A 14,784-nucleotide genomic window follows, 5' to 3' on the forward strand; every position below is an offset into this window, starting at 1 on the left:
CTGGGTCCCTTTGCCACCATAGTCTCTCCTTCCCCTCTGAGAACGAAGGTTGGGGCTCAGAGCCCAGGTCAAACCTCACCCCCAGTTCATGAAGAATGACTTGGGGCAGTGTTCTTGCCAGGATGTTTTAGCAAATGAAATCAGAGAGAGAGAGAGCAGTGGCTGTGGCTTCTAGGGCAGAAAAGAGGGGAAGACAGAGAGGAAACACCAGGAAAGAAGAGAAAGCAGTCTTTCTGATGAAGAAAAGACAGGTCTTTATAAGCCCCCTTGGCAAAGCCCTCTCCTGCGCCAGCCAGGGCCAGTGGCTGGTCCCTGTGTGGTGCCCTCTGTGGGTACATGGCAAAGAGGATGGGCATTTCACGTATGCTCTTTACCGGCCGCGACTTGGGAGGGAAAGCATCCACAGTGGTCACTCTGCAGTGTGCAAGGCGACAGGTACCCTGTTCTGCAAGATGGACAAAGCAGGACGTCACACCACCTCACGGCTGGGGCATGGACCAGAGCTGCACACGGGGTCCACCTTCCACCGGGTCTGGTTCATCCCGAGTACCCCGCACCTCTTGAGCAGCCCCTCCCACCCCCAGAGGTACCAAGTTCTAAGCCACTGGGGTCATGAGCAAAGTGATATTCATGGGACTGAGCCATATGCCTTCTGGGGCTGCAGCCTCAGAGCAAGAGGAAAATGTCTACTCAAGAACTTGGGGCTGAAAAGCGACATTTGCCGTCAAAAGTGCCAGGACCTAGAGCTCCTAGAAGCTCCTCTCTTGGCCTCGATCTCCCATCAGATACAATTAAGTTCATGGCTTTTCAGATCTTGACTGTCAACAATTGGTTCATCCAGGACTTGACCCAGAATCAGTGGCCCACACTGTCTGTTGAGTTGCTTCAGAGAAAGGAAGGGTGGGCATGGGAGCCTGAGTGATCAGCCCCCAGATTCCACCCAGCACAGGCTGCACACCTTCTGCTAGACCAGTGGGTGGTGTTGACACAACTTTGGATTCTGGAAACCTGCTCTGATGAGCTTGGATTTTGCTGTGTGTGCAGGTGAGAGGGGCTGAGGGAAGGAACTAGAAAGGGTGACCTTGATCTTAAAGGGTTGCCATGGAGCTAGGTCACAGGTGTGTGCACACACACATACACATGCATGCACACACAGATACACACAGAGAACCACACACTCACACACATATACACATACAGACATACGCACGCATACACACAGACACATGCATACAGATATACACACAGAATTACACACTCATACACACAGATATGGACACAGAGGGATACATGCACGCACATACACATGCATGCACACAGATACACACCCACACAGAATGCCTGATGGCTCTGAAGTATGAGAGATGACAGGCAGGTCCACAATGATGCGGCCTGTGGGTGAAGTGACAGCAGGTGGACAGCATCTCAGGCTCGTGACCCCTCACATGTGTGACCCTGCTTCTCTTCTGTGAGTTTGCCAAAGGGAAATAGTGACTGACGAGGAAGCCAAGGCCTTGATGCAAGAGGTTTGTCCAGAGTTACATGGCAGCTAAGTGGTGAATCTGAGCTTAGACCCTTTTTCCTGTTCACTCTTCCACAGACAGAGAAAGCAAGTATAAAGTCTCAGGGATTCTGACATTGCTACACACAGCAGTCTCAGGACAGCTCAGTGGATAAGGAGCATCCCTCATCTTGCATGAGGCCCTGGGCTAGTTCCCCCAGTACCACGTGGGCACCAAAGACAGCACCAGAGGAAACTGCAGGAATTCATGGATCCATGTCTCTCTTTCCTTCTCTCCTCCTTCCTAAGTATATAGGATGTTTAAAAAATGGGCTGGGCCACCTGCTTGGTTGTATCACGCATGCAGAAGATCCTTCTTTCACTCACTTCTGCTGTAAAAAAAAAAATCAAGAGAGGTGCTAAGGAAGGGTGGCGGGCAGTCACAGGGCAAGGCCACTTCCTGTCTTTAGTGGAGCCCCTGTACCAGTTGACACCTGTGGTCACATATGTGCCCCAGTTCACAGAAACACACCAGCCCCATGTCCTGCGCCCACCAGGCTCAGATGGTACTCACTTGCTGGTGAGATGGAGCTTGGGAGAGAGCCCATTCTCTCCAAAAATGGTGATGAAGACATTGGCATCTGTCCCTGCACCACGGACATCCCCTGTTGCCGTGACTACTTCATACACTGGAGGAAGAGAACAGATGACATGGCGGGCCCAGCAGAACACCCAGACTCTTCCATGGGCTCAGAGAAGCTGCGGTTCCCAGTCACGAAGGACTCTGCATCCCTGTGGCAGCCTTCATGCCTCTGAGCCAGTGGTCAGACTCACATAAACTTCCAAGTCCAGCGAGACCTAAACTCTCTACCGAATGCTATGCTGACATTTTATGTATTTGTTTTAATTTTTTTTAATTATCTTTGGGGGTTGGGCGGTAGCGCATTGGGTTAAGCGCACGTGGTGCAAAGCGCAGGGACCGGTGGAAGGATCCCAGTTCGAGCCCTGGCCCCCCACCTGCAGGGGAGTCACTTCACAGGCGATGAAGTAGGTCTGCAGGTGTCTGTCTTTCTCTCCCCCTCTCTGTCTTCCCCTCCTCTCTCCATTTCTCTCTGTCCTATCCAACAACAATGACACCAATAACAACAATAATAATAACCACAACCATGGTAAAACAGCTAGGGTAACAAAGGGGAAAAAATGGCCTCCAGGAGCAGTGGATTCGTGGTGCAGGCACCAAGCCCCAGCAATAACCTTGGAGACAAAAAAATTATCTTTATTTATTTATTGGATAGAGACAGCCATAAATCAAGAGGGAGGGGAGGTACTGAGAGACCTGCAGACCAGCTTCATCACTCATAAACCTTTCCCCCTGCAGGTGGGGACCAGGGGCTTAAACCTGGGTCTTTGCCCTATAACATGTGCACTCAACCAGGTGTGCCAGGCAAGAGACCTGTCTCTTGACAGGCAAAAGACCCGCAAGCAGGTGGACAAACCCAGGTTACACTGAGCCTGGCCTGTGTCTGACCATACCCAGTCTGTGAACTGTCTGACATGGCCCAGAAAGGCCCTCCAGGGGCATCAAGGTCCCCACGGAGACTCCACAAGGGAGAAGGAGTGAGGGCATCTGTGTGGCTCTTGGCTCTTGAGTGACCAAAGCCTTCATTCTTCAGTGTCTAGAACATGGGCTCCTGGTCTGGAACAAACCTGTTCCTCCCTAGGGCAGTTCTAGGACTGGTAGTGTCACCACCCAGTTCACATATATAGGGGCCTTTCCAAGTTCAGTGTCCTTGTGGAGATGCTCAGCAGAGTGGAAATCTAGAACCACACCACACGAGAAAAGACAGCCAGAACTAAGGATGCCTAGTTTGGAGAGACAAGGAGTCTGTGTACAGGAAAGAAATAGCCATGTCAATAGACCGTGCTCACTTAGTTCTTATTTGAAACCATTTTTTTTATTTATTTCCTTTTGTTGCCCTTGTTGTTTTATTGTTGTAGTTATTATTGTTGTTGTCGTTGTTCTTGGATAGGACGGAGAGAAACGGAGAGAGGAGGGGAAGACAGAGAGGGGGAGAGAAAGATAGACACCTGCAGACCTGCTTCACTGCCTGTGAAGCGACTCCCCTGCAGGTGGGGAGCTGGGGTTCAAACCGGGATCCTTATGCCGGTCCTTGTGCTTTGCGCCACCTGCGCTTAACCCGCTGCGCTACAGCCCAACTCCCTTGAAACCATTTTTCATTTTAATTTGTGGTCAGTAGTGGTTTATAATATTGAAAGAGTATAGGGCACAGCTCCACACCACACCCACCATCGAAGTTCTGTGTCCTCACCCTCCCAGCAATAACCAGCTTAGTTCTCACAAACTCTCAGAGTCATTTGCTTACTTCTGCAAGGCTGGTTGTTTTTTTTTTTTTTTCAAGTTTATGTGAATCAGCTCTTTAGATTCCACATATAAATAAAACTACTTAGTAGTTGTCTTTTATCTCTGCTTGTTTTGCTAAGTACAATCGCCTCCACTTGCATCTATTTTGTCCCAAAGCCAGTGGAGGTGCTCAGTAAGTCGACAGATATCCTCCTCCAGGGATGAGTGACACTTCCCACAAAACTGACATGGGCCATGGGACTAAGACTCTAAAACCAGATTTGGGCCTGACGTCTACTCTGACTGGCTACGTGGCTTCAAACTTATGACAGAGCCTCGAACACCTCTGATGAAGTGGGGATGGTTTCTTTCTCAGAGGATTATGGCAAGGATTAAGTTAAAGGGTCTATGGAATTAGCTCTGACTGCACACCTCAGGTCCCAGAGGTTACAGGTTCTAGCCCCACTTGGAGCTGAGCAATGCTCTTGTCTCTCTCTTCCACACCCTCCTCTCTCACTTTTTTTTTTGTGAGTGAATGAATGAATATTTTCAAACATCGTTTAAAATTTTGTTTTATTACCTCCAGGGTGATTGTTAGAGCTCAGTCCCAGTACAACACATTCACCATTCCAGCAGCCACTTTATTTTTCTCTTTCTTTTTTCCTTTTTTCTTTTTTTTTTTTCCTCCAGCTTCTAGGGCTCAGTGTTGGCACTGTGAATCCATCACTCCTAGTGGCCATTTTTTCCTTTTTTTTTTCCTTCCATATTATTTGATAGGAGAAATTGAGAGGAGAGGGGAGAGACAGAGAGACACCTGCAGCCCTGCTTTACTGCATGTGAAATGTCCCTCTTATAGGTGGGGAGCAGAGGCTTGAACCTGGGTCCTTATGTGGGTCCTTGTGCACTATACTATGTGCACTTAACTGGGTGCACCACTGTCCAACCCCCTTCCTGTCCTTTTGTAATAGAGACAGAAATAAGTCAAAAGGGGAGAGAGAGAGAGAGAGAGAGAGACCCCTGCAGCATTAATTCACCACCAGGAAGCTTCCTCTCCTCCAGAGGGACTGAGGGCTTGAAACTGGCCTCTTGCACATGGTAAGTTGGATGCTCTGTTGGGAGCCCCACTCCCTCTTCCACACACAGAAAGTTTTTAATGTTCAATCCAGACTACCTAGAAGTCCCACTTCTGGGAATTTCTCTAACAGACCCTCATCCAAGGTTGCTTAGGAGACGCACATTCCCTGAAGGGCAGACTCTTATCTGCAGACTCTTAGCTGCTCTCTTCCCTCAGATGTGAGGGGTTTGACCCAGTATGACGCAGCAGTGACGTGAGAAGGGACGTCTGAGCTGCTGCCTTCCTTCATCTCCTCACACTCATGGAGAGTCCATGTAACACAAGAACTCAAAACTCAAGGAAGCAGGAGTGGCAAAGACTCCATTTCAGAGGGAGAGGAGGGCAATGCAGAGTCACTCAGGGTATAGGTGTGACTCCTCCTCTCGTCACCTATAACCACCTGTGTCCTGAAGTTAACTGGGGAGTCAGTGGTCCATCTCAATCAGAAGCATATGGGGGATCAAGTCAAGAACCTATCCAGGGCCAGTGAAATAGCTCACTTGGACGGTCTGCTGTTGTGCCAATCACAGCTCAGCCCTCAACACCTGTGGGGGTGGCTCAGGGACAGAGTACATGTCTTGCATGTCTCACAGCTCAGCCCTCAGCACTTGTGAAGGTAGCTTATCAGCAGATCACAGGCCTACAACATCTCACAGCTCAGCCCTCAACACCTGTGGAGGTGGCTCAAGGGCAGAGCACAGGCCTTGTACGTCTCACAGCTCAAACCTTAACACTAGTGAAGGTGGCTCAGGGGCAGAGCACAGGCCTTGCACATCTCACAGCTCAGCCCTCAACACCAGTGGAGATGGTTCATTGGCAGAGCACAGGCCTTGCACATCTCACAGCTCAGCCCTCAACACCTGTGGAGGTGGCTCAGGGGCAGAGTACAGGCCTTACACATCTCACAGCTCGGCCCTCAATAACTGTGGAGGTGCTCAGGGGCAGCGCACAGGCCTTGCATGTCTCACAGCTCAGCCCTCAACACCCATGGAGGTGGCTCAGGGGCAGAGCACAGGCCTTGCACGTCTGAGGTCCAGAGTCAGCCCTCCACCCCTCTTAGACAGAGTGTGTTCTGAAGCCCTGCTGCTCTGTTTCTTAAATCAGTGAGTTTTCTCTTTCAAAGCACTGTAAGCACAGACATCATGCACACAGCTGAGCAATCAACTTGCTGTCTGAGGTGTGAACCGTGCTGTTTGCTTAGCCCTGACTACAGATCCAGCACCACGACAGTTGGAGGAGCTCCTCTAGCTCCTCCTCTCTTTCTTTGTCTATCTCTCTCTATATATCTGAATTATAATGTCAGCCTAAGAGTAATGAAAACATGTATGCATAAGGCCTCAAGTCCAAAAACTAAACAAAACAGAGAACAGCCAGAGCAAAGCAAATTTCTTCAGGTTAGCGTGGCTCCCAACCCCACCTCCACCCTGCCCCCTGCCCAGGGCATCCCTTCTCTGTTTCTCCTGGGAATAGGAGACTAAACAGGCATCCCACCCCACCCCAGTCCTCTCCCACAGGGCTGTCTCCTGGAGAAACTTCAGCCCTGTCTCCCTCATTTTCTGCTGTGGTCAGGCCGCTCTACATACCCCACACAGTCCCAACAGGCCTGGTGGAAACCAGATAGCAGGACCCTGTAATGTGTGGACCCTGGAAAGCTCTATCTTCTGGAACATTCCACATGACCAAGACTTAGAACTAAGACATGTCTCCCTTCTCTCTGTGCAGTGGGGACCCCAGCACCACCCTGTTTGCTCTGTTCACTCCACAGAGATGTATAGACATGCTTGGGGAGACATCGTGATGGTTCTGCAAAAGACTCTCCTGCTTGAGGCTTTGAGGTCCCAGGTTTAATCCCCAGCACCATCATCAGCCAGAGCTTAGCAAGGATCTGGTCTCTCTGTATCTCTCTCTCTCATTAAAATAAAATAAAATAAAATAAAATAGGGGGCTAGGGAGATAGCATAATGGTTATGCAAAAAGCCTTTCATGCCTGAGGCACCAAAGGTCCCAGGTTTAGTCCCCAGCACCACTATAAGCCAGAGCTGGGCAGGACTCTGGTAAAAATAATTATAATGAAATAAAATATCTTAAAAACAAATAACGCCACCAGAAATGTACAAACAGGGCAAGCGCTATGAGGAGGGGTGGGGTTGGAACCCAAAATGCCCCCCCCAGCCAGGGGACCAGCCGCCTCCCTCTGCCCAGGGGTCCCTTGGCCCTGGGGCATGCACTCTGACCTTTAGCCTTGTAGTACTCATGCTCCAGCTCCCCCTCGTCGTCCTCTGAGGTGTAGTTGAGCAGCTCTTCCTGGTACAGGGCTAGGAAGTCGATGTCTTTCTTCCTCCTCTTCTTCTTCTGGGGCATCATTTTGCTGGCTGCCCCGTCAGCCCTGGTGGAGTCGCTTCCGTAGTCTCTCCTGGACTCCCACGCTCACCCCACCCCCAAACCTCAAGGACCTTCAGGTCTGGGGGGTCTGAGCTCTCTCTTGGTCCTTGGGCACCGGAGTGAAGCCTGTGACCTTATCTCTGCCCTCCCTTGCCCCAGCCCTCTCCATCCCACCCTCTGCACTCGCCCTGCATCTCCTTACGCTGATCATTTATTCATGGGGCCTCCTTCCTCCCACCAGCGCCTCCTCCCTCCACGGGAAGTTGGGTGACACTGAGCCTTCAGCATCTGTTTTCCCCTCGGCCTCACAGCAGGGGGAGGCTGGGACCCCTCTGGGTCACCTCAGGGGCAGGTGGAAATTCTCCCTGCCTGGGGGCCTCAAGGCTAAGGTGATGCCCCTGCTCTCCTAAGGAAGAGGCAAGCTCCCAGACTCGGACTCAGCGACCCCTGCTTCTCTCTATTATTCATGGCGTGATCGTCTTACAGCCAGCGGTGTTCTCACTGAACCCTTCTGTGTTTCTGTTGCTGGCTCCTCAAGAAGCTGAGGGGACAGGGGTGGTGCACCTGGTAGAGTGAACATGTTATTATGAGCAAGAACTCAGGCTCATACTGCATGCCCACCTGGGGGAAGCTTCACAAGCTGTAGAGCAGAGCTGCATGTACCTCTCCTCTACCTCCTCTCTCTCTCTCTCTCTCTCTCTCTCTCTGGAATAGTGGAGTCACTGTGCAGATAACACCGGTGGAAAAAGAAAAAAAAGACTGTGGCCCCTGGGGGTGGCCTTTTGACAGTGGAGGCCTAAACTCTGTAGCCAGACAAGCTGCCCACAAAGCATTTTCATGGTTTGGTGACACTGTGGAGTTGGGGCCAGGACAAACTCTTAGGCTTGGTTGTATGTGTCTGTGGGGAAAAAGCCCATGGCCTCACTCCTGCACAGCATCACCGCTCAGTGACCTCGCAAAGCCCACTTTCCCATTCTTTTCAAGAATGAGAGAGAAGGGCTGGGAAGGCAGCACAAGGGTTCTGCAAAAGACTTTCCTGCCTGAGGCTCTGAGGTCCCAGGTTCTGTCCTCAGCATCACCATCAGCCAGAGATGAGGAGAAAGAGAAAGAGAGAGAGAGATCCTCCAGCACTGCTCCCTTCACCCTTGGACCCCCCCCCACCGCCCACCCGTGGCTTATGTACTGTGCCCATGTGGTGTGGAAACTGGAACCCAAGGCTTCACACACCAGGTGTGAACTCTCTCCCACTCAGTACCTATTAATTTGTTGGGGGGGGGAGCTTATTTTTTGTCACCACCAGAGTTTGGGTATTCTGCTGACTTTTTTTCCAGATAGGAAGAGAGAGACAGATGCTGGGAAATTGTGCCGATGCAGTCACATCTGCCATGTTGTCCCCTCAGGCTACTGCTAGTTCCCTCGAGAGTTGGGACATTCTCCGAGTGCCTGTTCAGCCATGTTGTGCCCTCAGGGCATTGTCTATATCCCCACGATATTTGGAGTGCTTTGGTTACTCCTCCCCCCTCCCATTCTCACGAGAGTTATCATCCTATCCTGGAGTGCTATGGTTACTCCTCCCCCTTCCCATTCTCACGAAAGCTGCTCCTATAAAAGCCTTTCTTCTTCTGCACCTCGCTCTCTTGCCAGCGCTTCACTCTGGTGTTCAGACGCAGGAAAGGTTACTGCGTGAGGTGGCCATTTTCGCTACCTCCACATGGCCCAACCTGCCTCTCTAGCACCCAACTCTGAGGTGCCAGCGCAAATAAAGATTTGTGTTTCCTCTTCGCTCCAGACCCCTCCTCTCTCTCTTCTCTGTGGCCCGCACTCAACAACAGACAGAGACCAAGAGAGCAGAAGAGTTATCATAGCTTTGAAGCTTCCTCAGTGCCATAGGGATTAAGGGCTCACACCTGGGCTGTGTTGATGGCAAAGCACACACCCACCACATGGCCTACTCCCCCAACTGGAAATGGGCCAGGCACACAGCCACCATGTATGAGGACCCAGGTTCAAGCCGTCAGTTCCACCCACAGGAAGGAGGCTTCCTAAGTGGTGTGTTTCTTTCCCTCTATCTGCCCTTCACTCTCAACTTCTCTCTGTCTCTATTCAAAAAAGAAATAAAGGAAGGAAGAGACACCCTCCCAGGCAAATCATATTCCAGCAAGCATCTGTCTCCTTTAAAAATGTCTTTGAATACTTATGACATCTGAGCAAATCTCACATCAGGCAGAGAGAGAGAGAGAGCTGGCAAGTGAGAGAAAAGTCAGCACACCACTCTGGTACACGCAGTGCCAGCGACTGAACTGGGAGCTGCAGGCAGGCAGGTCTTCCCAGAAGGCTCTTAGCACCTTCAACAAAAACAGCCTGAACGTGGCAGTCACTAAAGGGTGGACTTATAACCATGAGGTTCCCCAGTCCGAGCACTGGCATCACATGTGCCACAGTGCTTCCCTGCTTCTCTCCCCCTGCCCTCTACATAATAGATAAAATAGTAAAATACTCACAGCTCCACACACACGCACACTTCAGATGCCAACCCCACTCTGCCCTCACTCCTTCACAAATACCCCCCAGGGGATTCTGAGTCAGAGTTGGGGAACCATGGCCCCAAGACCTACACTCTCCACCAGCAAGTAAAGTCTCCCTTAGGGCTGTCAGACTCCTCTCCCTCTCTTATTTTACTTTATTTTATTGAAGCACTTAATTAGAATTTTATTAAGAGCCCTTACATCCAGAGTTGTAAGAGTTTGACATAAACAAACTCTAAAAGGTTGGAAATTGTCAGTCCACTTGGAATTCTCCTTGCTCAGCCTGGAGGGGTGCGGCTGTTAGACAGGATTGGGCCTGGCCCTCCATACCCTGGCCACATGACCTGCTCCCCCATCCAGTAAAGGGCAGGACACAATCACCAGGTGCAAGGATCAGGGCTCAAGCCCCCAGTTCCACTTGCAGGAATGAGGCTTCATGAGTGGTGAAGCAGGGCTGCAGGTATCTCTCTTTCTCTCTCCCTTTATCTGCCCTTCATTCTCAGTTTTTGTCTGTTTCTACTCAAAAAAGAAGATAAGAAAGAAAGAAAAAAAAAAGAGGGAGTCGGGTGGTAGCACAGAGGGTTAAGCGCACGTGGTGCAAAGCGCAAGGACCAGCATAAGGATCCTGGTTCGGGAGTCGCTTCACAGGCGGTGAAGCAGGTCTGCGGTGTCTATCTATCTCTCTTCTTCTCTGTCTTCCCCTCCTCTGTCCATTTCTCTCTGTCCTATCTAACAACAACAACATCAATAACAACAACAATAAAAAAAAAAGGGCAACGAAACAAAATAAATATTTTAAAAAAGGAAGGAAGGAAGGAAGGAAGGAGGGAAGGAGGGAAGGAAGAAAAAGAGAAAGCAAGAGAAAAATCCACCAGGAACGGTGGATTTATTGTGCGGGCACCAAGCACCAGTGAGAACCCCAGTAGCAATTAAAAAAAAAAAGTGAATGTACACTGAGCACCTGGAGAAAGGTCTCAAAAACCCCGCTCCCCTGGAACACAGGAGGGGCTTAAGTTTCCAGGACTCAGTCAGAAGTTCTCTCTTGCTGGTTTTGCAGTAGACATTTGAGGCTTTGTTTTCACCTTAGATTGTCCCAGAAGCCCTCCTTGTGGTCTCCCGGGTCCAGGAGTGTCTCAGCGCAGGCCGAGGCCAAGTGAACTTCAACTGTGGGCGGCGTGCGCCCCCTAGTGGTCATCTATGGTTTGACCATTGTTGATTTTATAGGTTCTTTGGGGAGAACTTTGAAGATTAACAGAGACCTTCCTAGGGAAAAATCATCTCCCACTCAGAGTCAAAAATAAAATGTGTGTGTGTGCATGCGTGTGTGTGTGTGTGTGCGCGTGTGCGTGTGTGTGTGCGTGTGCGCACTTTTTGACCACAGAGCACTGCTCAGTTGGATTTAGGATGGTACTGGGGTTCAACTTGGCTTCTCCAGCCTCAGGGACAAAAATCCATTGTGTGAACTGCTGTGAACTGAACTCTCCAGTCTCAAATCAAAATGTGTTTAGAAAACTCCATGGCCCCAGAGGGTTAAAGAATAGGAAAGCTATCGGGGGAGGGGATGGAATACAGAGTTCTGGTGGTGGGAATTGTGTGGAATTGTACCCCTCTTATCTTATGGTTTTGTCAATGTTTCCTTTTTTACAAATAAATTTTTAAAAATTTTAAAAAGAAAAGAGAGAAAACTCCAAGGCACAAGAACATGAGAAGAGCAAGGTCTGAAATCCTGCCAGCTGCCGATGGGAACACGGGGTCCCTAGAGCTCACGCTGCTGGTGGTGGCAACATGAAATGGGGCAACTGCACTGGAAAAGAGTTTAAGATTCATTTTATTTAAACATACGAGGGCTGAGCTCACACATCACAGAGCACAAGGCCCCGGTGTAATCTGCCACTGCCCACCTGCAGGGGGGAGGAAGCTGCACAAGCAGTGAGGTGCTGCCACAGGAGTCTCTCTGTCTCTCTCACTCTCTGTCTCACACCTGTGCCATGCTGGTTCTCCCAACAGACTTTCAGTTTCAGACACACACAGACACACAAAGAGAGAGGGAGGGAGTTAGAGAAGGAAAGGAAAGGAAGGAAGGAAGGAAGGAAGGAAGGAAGGAAGGAAGGATGAATTGTAGCTCAGCTTCCCCGTTGTTCATGGAGTTCCCCCTAGTGCATGGTGATCTCTCCTGTGCTGTCAGAGCTGTGAACATGGGTCCTTTCTCCACTCTCCTGTATCACCCCACCACCTGTGGCTTGATCTGCTCTCTAATCCCTTCCTGTAAGCTCACTTACTCTACCTAGGCTGCCCTTCTTACCTATAAGATCAGGCCTACCCATCCCCTGTACACCCAGCACTGCCCACAGATGTGCCCCATGTAGGTTCTTATTTGCAAGTTTTTGTTTTATTGCCACCCGGCAGTTTATTTGTTTTCTCGGTGGGGCGCAGTGCCTGCACAATTCATCCATTGCTCCTGGAAGTCACCCCCTCCTTTTGTTCTTTATTTGATAGTACAGGGTAAAATTGAGAGGAAAGAGGGAGAGACAGAGACACACCTGCAGTACTTGCTCATGAAACTTCCTCCCTGTAGGCAAGGTAATGGGGACTCTAACCCAGGTCCCTGCACTTGGTAACTTGTGCACTTAACCAGGTGCTCCATTGCCTGGCTCCCTGCCCAAGACAGGTCTACATCCTATTTAAGATCTGGCAAGCTCGGCACTATACACACACACACTCACTCGCACTCATACAATCACACTCACATTCATGCAATCACACTCTCTCTCACACACATATTCACACATTCACACTCACTCACACACATTCACACACTCACACTCACACACACTCATTCTCAAATACACACTCACACATGCATTCTTTTTTTTCTTTTTTTAAAATTTTTTTATATTTATTTTATTCCCTTTTGTTGCCCTTGTTGTTTTATTGTTGTAGTTATTATTGTTGTTGTTGTTGGATAGGACAGAGAGAAATGGAGAGAGGGAGGGGAAGACAGAGAGGAGGAGAGAAAGACACCTGCAGACCTGCTTCACCGCCTGTGAAGTGACTCCCCTGCAGGTGGGGAGCCGGGGTTCCAACCGGGATCCTTATGCCGGTCCTTGTGCTTTGCGCCACCTGCGCTTAGCCTGCTGCACTACAGCCCGACTGCCCACACACGCATTCTTACACACACACACACACACACACACACACACACACACACACACACACACACACAGCCAAGCCAGAGTCTCCAACGGATGAACCATTTCACTGATTTTATTGGGAGGACATCGAGGGTCTTTCAAACACAGTGACAGACAGATCCAACATCCCCTGATTGTGCTCTGAGGCACAAGTCTCGGCCCGCCCTCAGAATCACTGGAGCAGGGCCACATCCGGCTACAATCACTGTATAGGGGCTCCTGTGAACACGTGCTCCCCAACAAGATCTGCATGAAAACAGGAACAGTCCACAGCCCCCTCCTACCTCACCTCTCTGGAAAAGCACCAGGGCTTCCCCCCAGGGCAGGAGAGGGCCTGCTGGCTGTACTAGGGAGGGTTTCTAGAGGAGTCAAAGCAACGCCCCAGCTGCTGCAAATCCCAGCAAAGGGGACTGGGGTCTCCCTCTTCTTCCCCTGTGGGAGAGGCTGCATCTTCATCCGTGAAGAAGATGAGCTGGAGTGCAGGTGCCTTCCTGCCACATTTCACAAAGGCAGATTTCGGTCCTCGTGCCTGTCACCTCATGACCACAACACAGCTGCCACATCTCCAGGGAGCCTGGAACAAACTGGCTCTGGAGAATCCAGGGGCAGGGGAGCAGCTGGGGGCCAGGTTGTTCTCACAGCAGGAGGCCTTCAGGACCTCCTGGAGCCTCAGCTGAAGCCTGTGCAGGCGAGGCACAGAGGGTCCCAGCCACAGGACAGAAGTCCCCAGGACCCCAGTGCTGACTCCACCGCTGCCTGCCATCCTGGCTTCAGCTGGGGATCTGGCGGGTCAGGGGTGGATTCCAGAAGGCAACACTGAACAAGCCGTGGTCTGGTCTGCAGGTTAAGACAAAGTGCTTGCTTTAAGAGAAAACAGATATGCTGACAGACCTCCCTGCTCAAGCAGCTGGCTTTGGAGAAGCAGCATGGCTTCCAGAGGGAGGTGAGGAGCGTCTGGAGGTGGAACCTGTGCATCACGAAGTCCCGCGGAGATCCAGGTGTGCTTGCAGATTCCCCCACCCCAAGAGGACCAGTGGTCCCTGGGACAAACTTGAGCAGAGAAGGTGCTGCCCAGAAGTCAGCCATTATGGAGAGTATTATAGGGAATCCTCACTATAGTGGAGATGCCCAATTGCAGTGGCAACCAAGAGACCCCAGAATAGTGCAGAGGGCTGCTCCCAGGTGGACCCCCACCTCCAGTCCCCTCTCAGGCAGCCCCGGGGGCCAGTGTGGGCCTAAGGTGGACACCCTCAAGTTCCCAATCTTCGTGCCGGTGACCTGGGGCAACTCTGTCAGATACAACTGCCTCCCTTCCTGCCCTGTGCAGCCAGCTGTGGGCACAATGCATAGGGACCCCAGAGAGGCTGAATACCAAACTGCCCTTGGCATGACTCTAGGCACGAGGCCAGGGGAGAAGCCCGGGCTGGGAGCAAACTTTTGTTCAGCCAACAGCCCAGAAGGAAAAAGCAGAAGGGAATGAATGGGGAGGGGCGGGGCACAAGACGCTGGTCACCTCACTATCCCAGGGGAAGCTTGAGTACCCAATGCCAGAACCACACGTGTTCATCCTCACCCCCATGACCTGGGGGTCACCTCTTCCTGGGAAAGATGCCATTGCCTGGCTTGTCTTCCTCCTTGAGGTGCAGGACCAGGTGACGGATGGACGAAGGGGTTTAGAAAGTAGTAGTCAACGGGGGTCGGGCAGTGGT

General features: G+C 51.0%; 1 protein-coding gene across 1 annotated transcript in view; it reads right to left on the reverse strand.

Annotated features, from left to right (window-relative positions):
* LOXHD1 (lipoxygenase homology PLAT domains 1) overlaps window positions 1–7,341 on the reverse strand; it is a 118,120-nt gene extending 110,779 nt beyond the window's left edge. The window contains exons 1-2 of the mRNA XM_060172330.1: window positions 7,212–7,341; window positions 2,076–2,190 (exon numbers count right to left, since the gene is read on the reverse strand). Coding sequence (XP_060028313.1) covers window positions 2,076–2,190; window positions 7,212–7,341 — 245 coding nt within the window. The remainder of the gene's footprint in view (window positions 1–2,075; window positions 2,191–7,211) is intronic.
* Window positions 7,342–14,784: the final 7,443 nt, after the last annotated feature.

The sequence above is a fragment of the Erinaceus europaeus genome, chromosome 15 (assembly GCF_950295315.1).
Source record: "Erinaceus europaeus chromosome 15, mEriEur2.1, whole genome shotgun sequence".
Taxonomy (NCBI): domain Eukaryota; kingdom Metazoa; phylum Chordata; class Mammalia; order Eulipotyphla; family Erinaceidae; genus Erinaceus; species Erinaceus europaeus.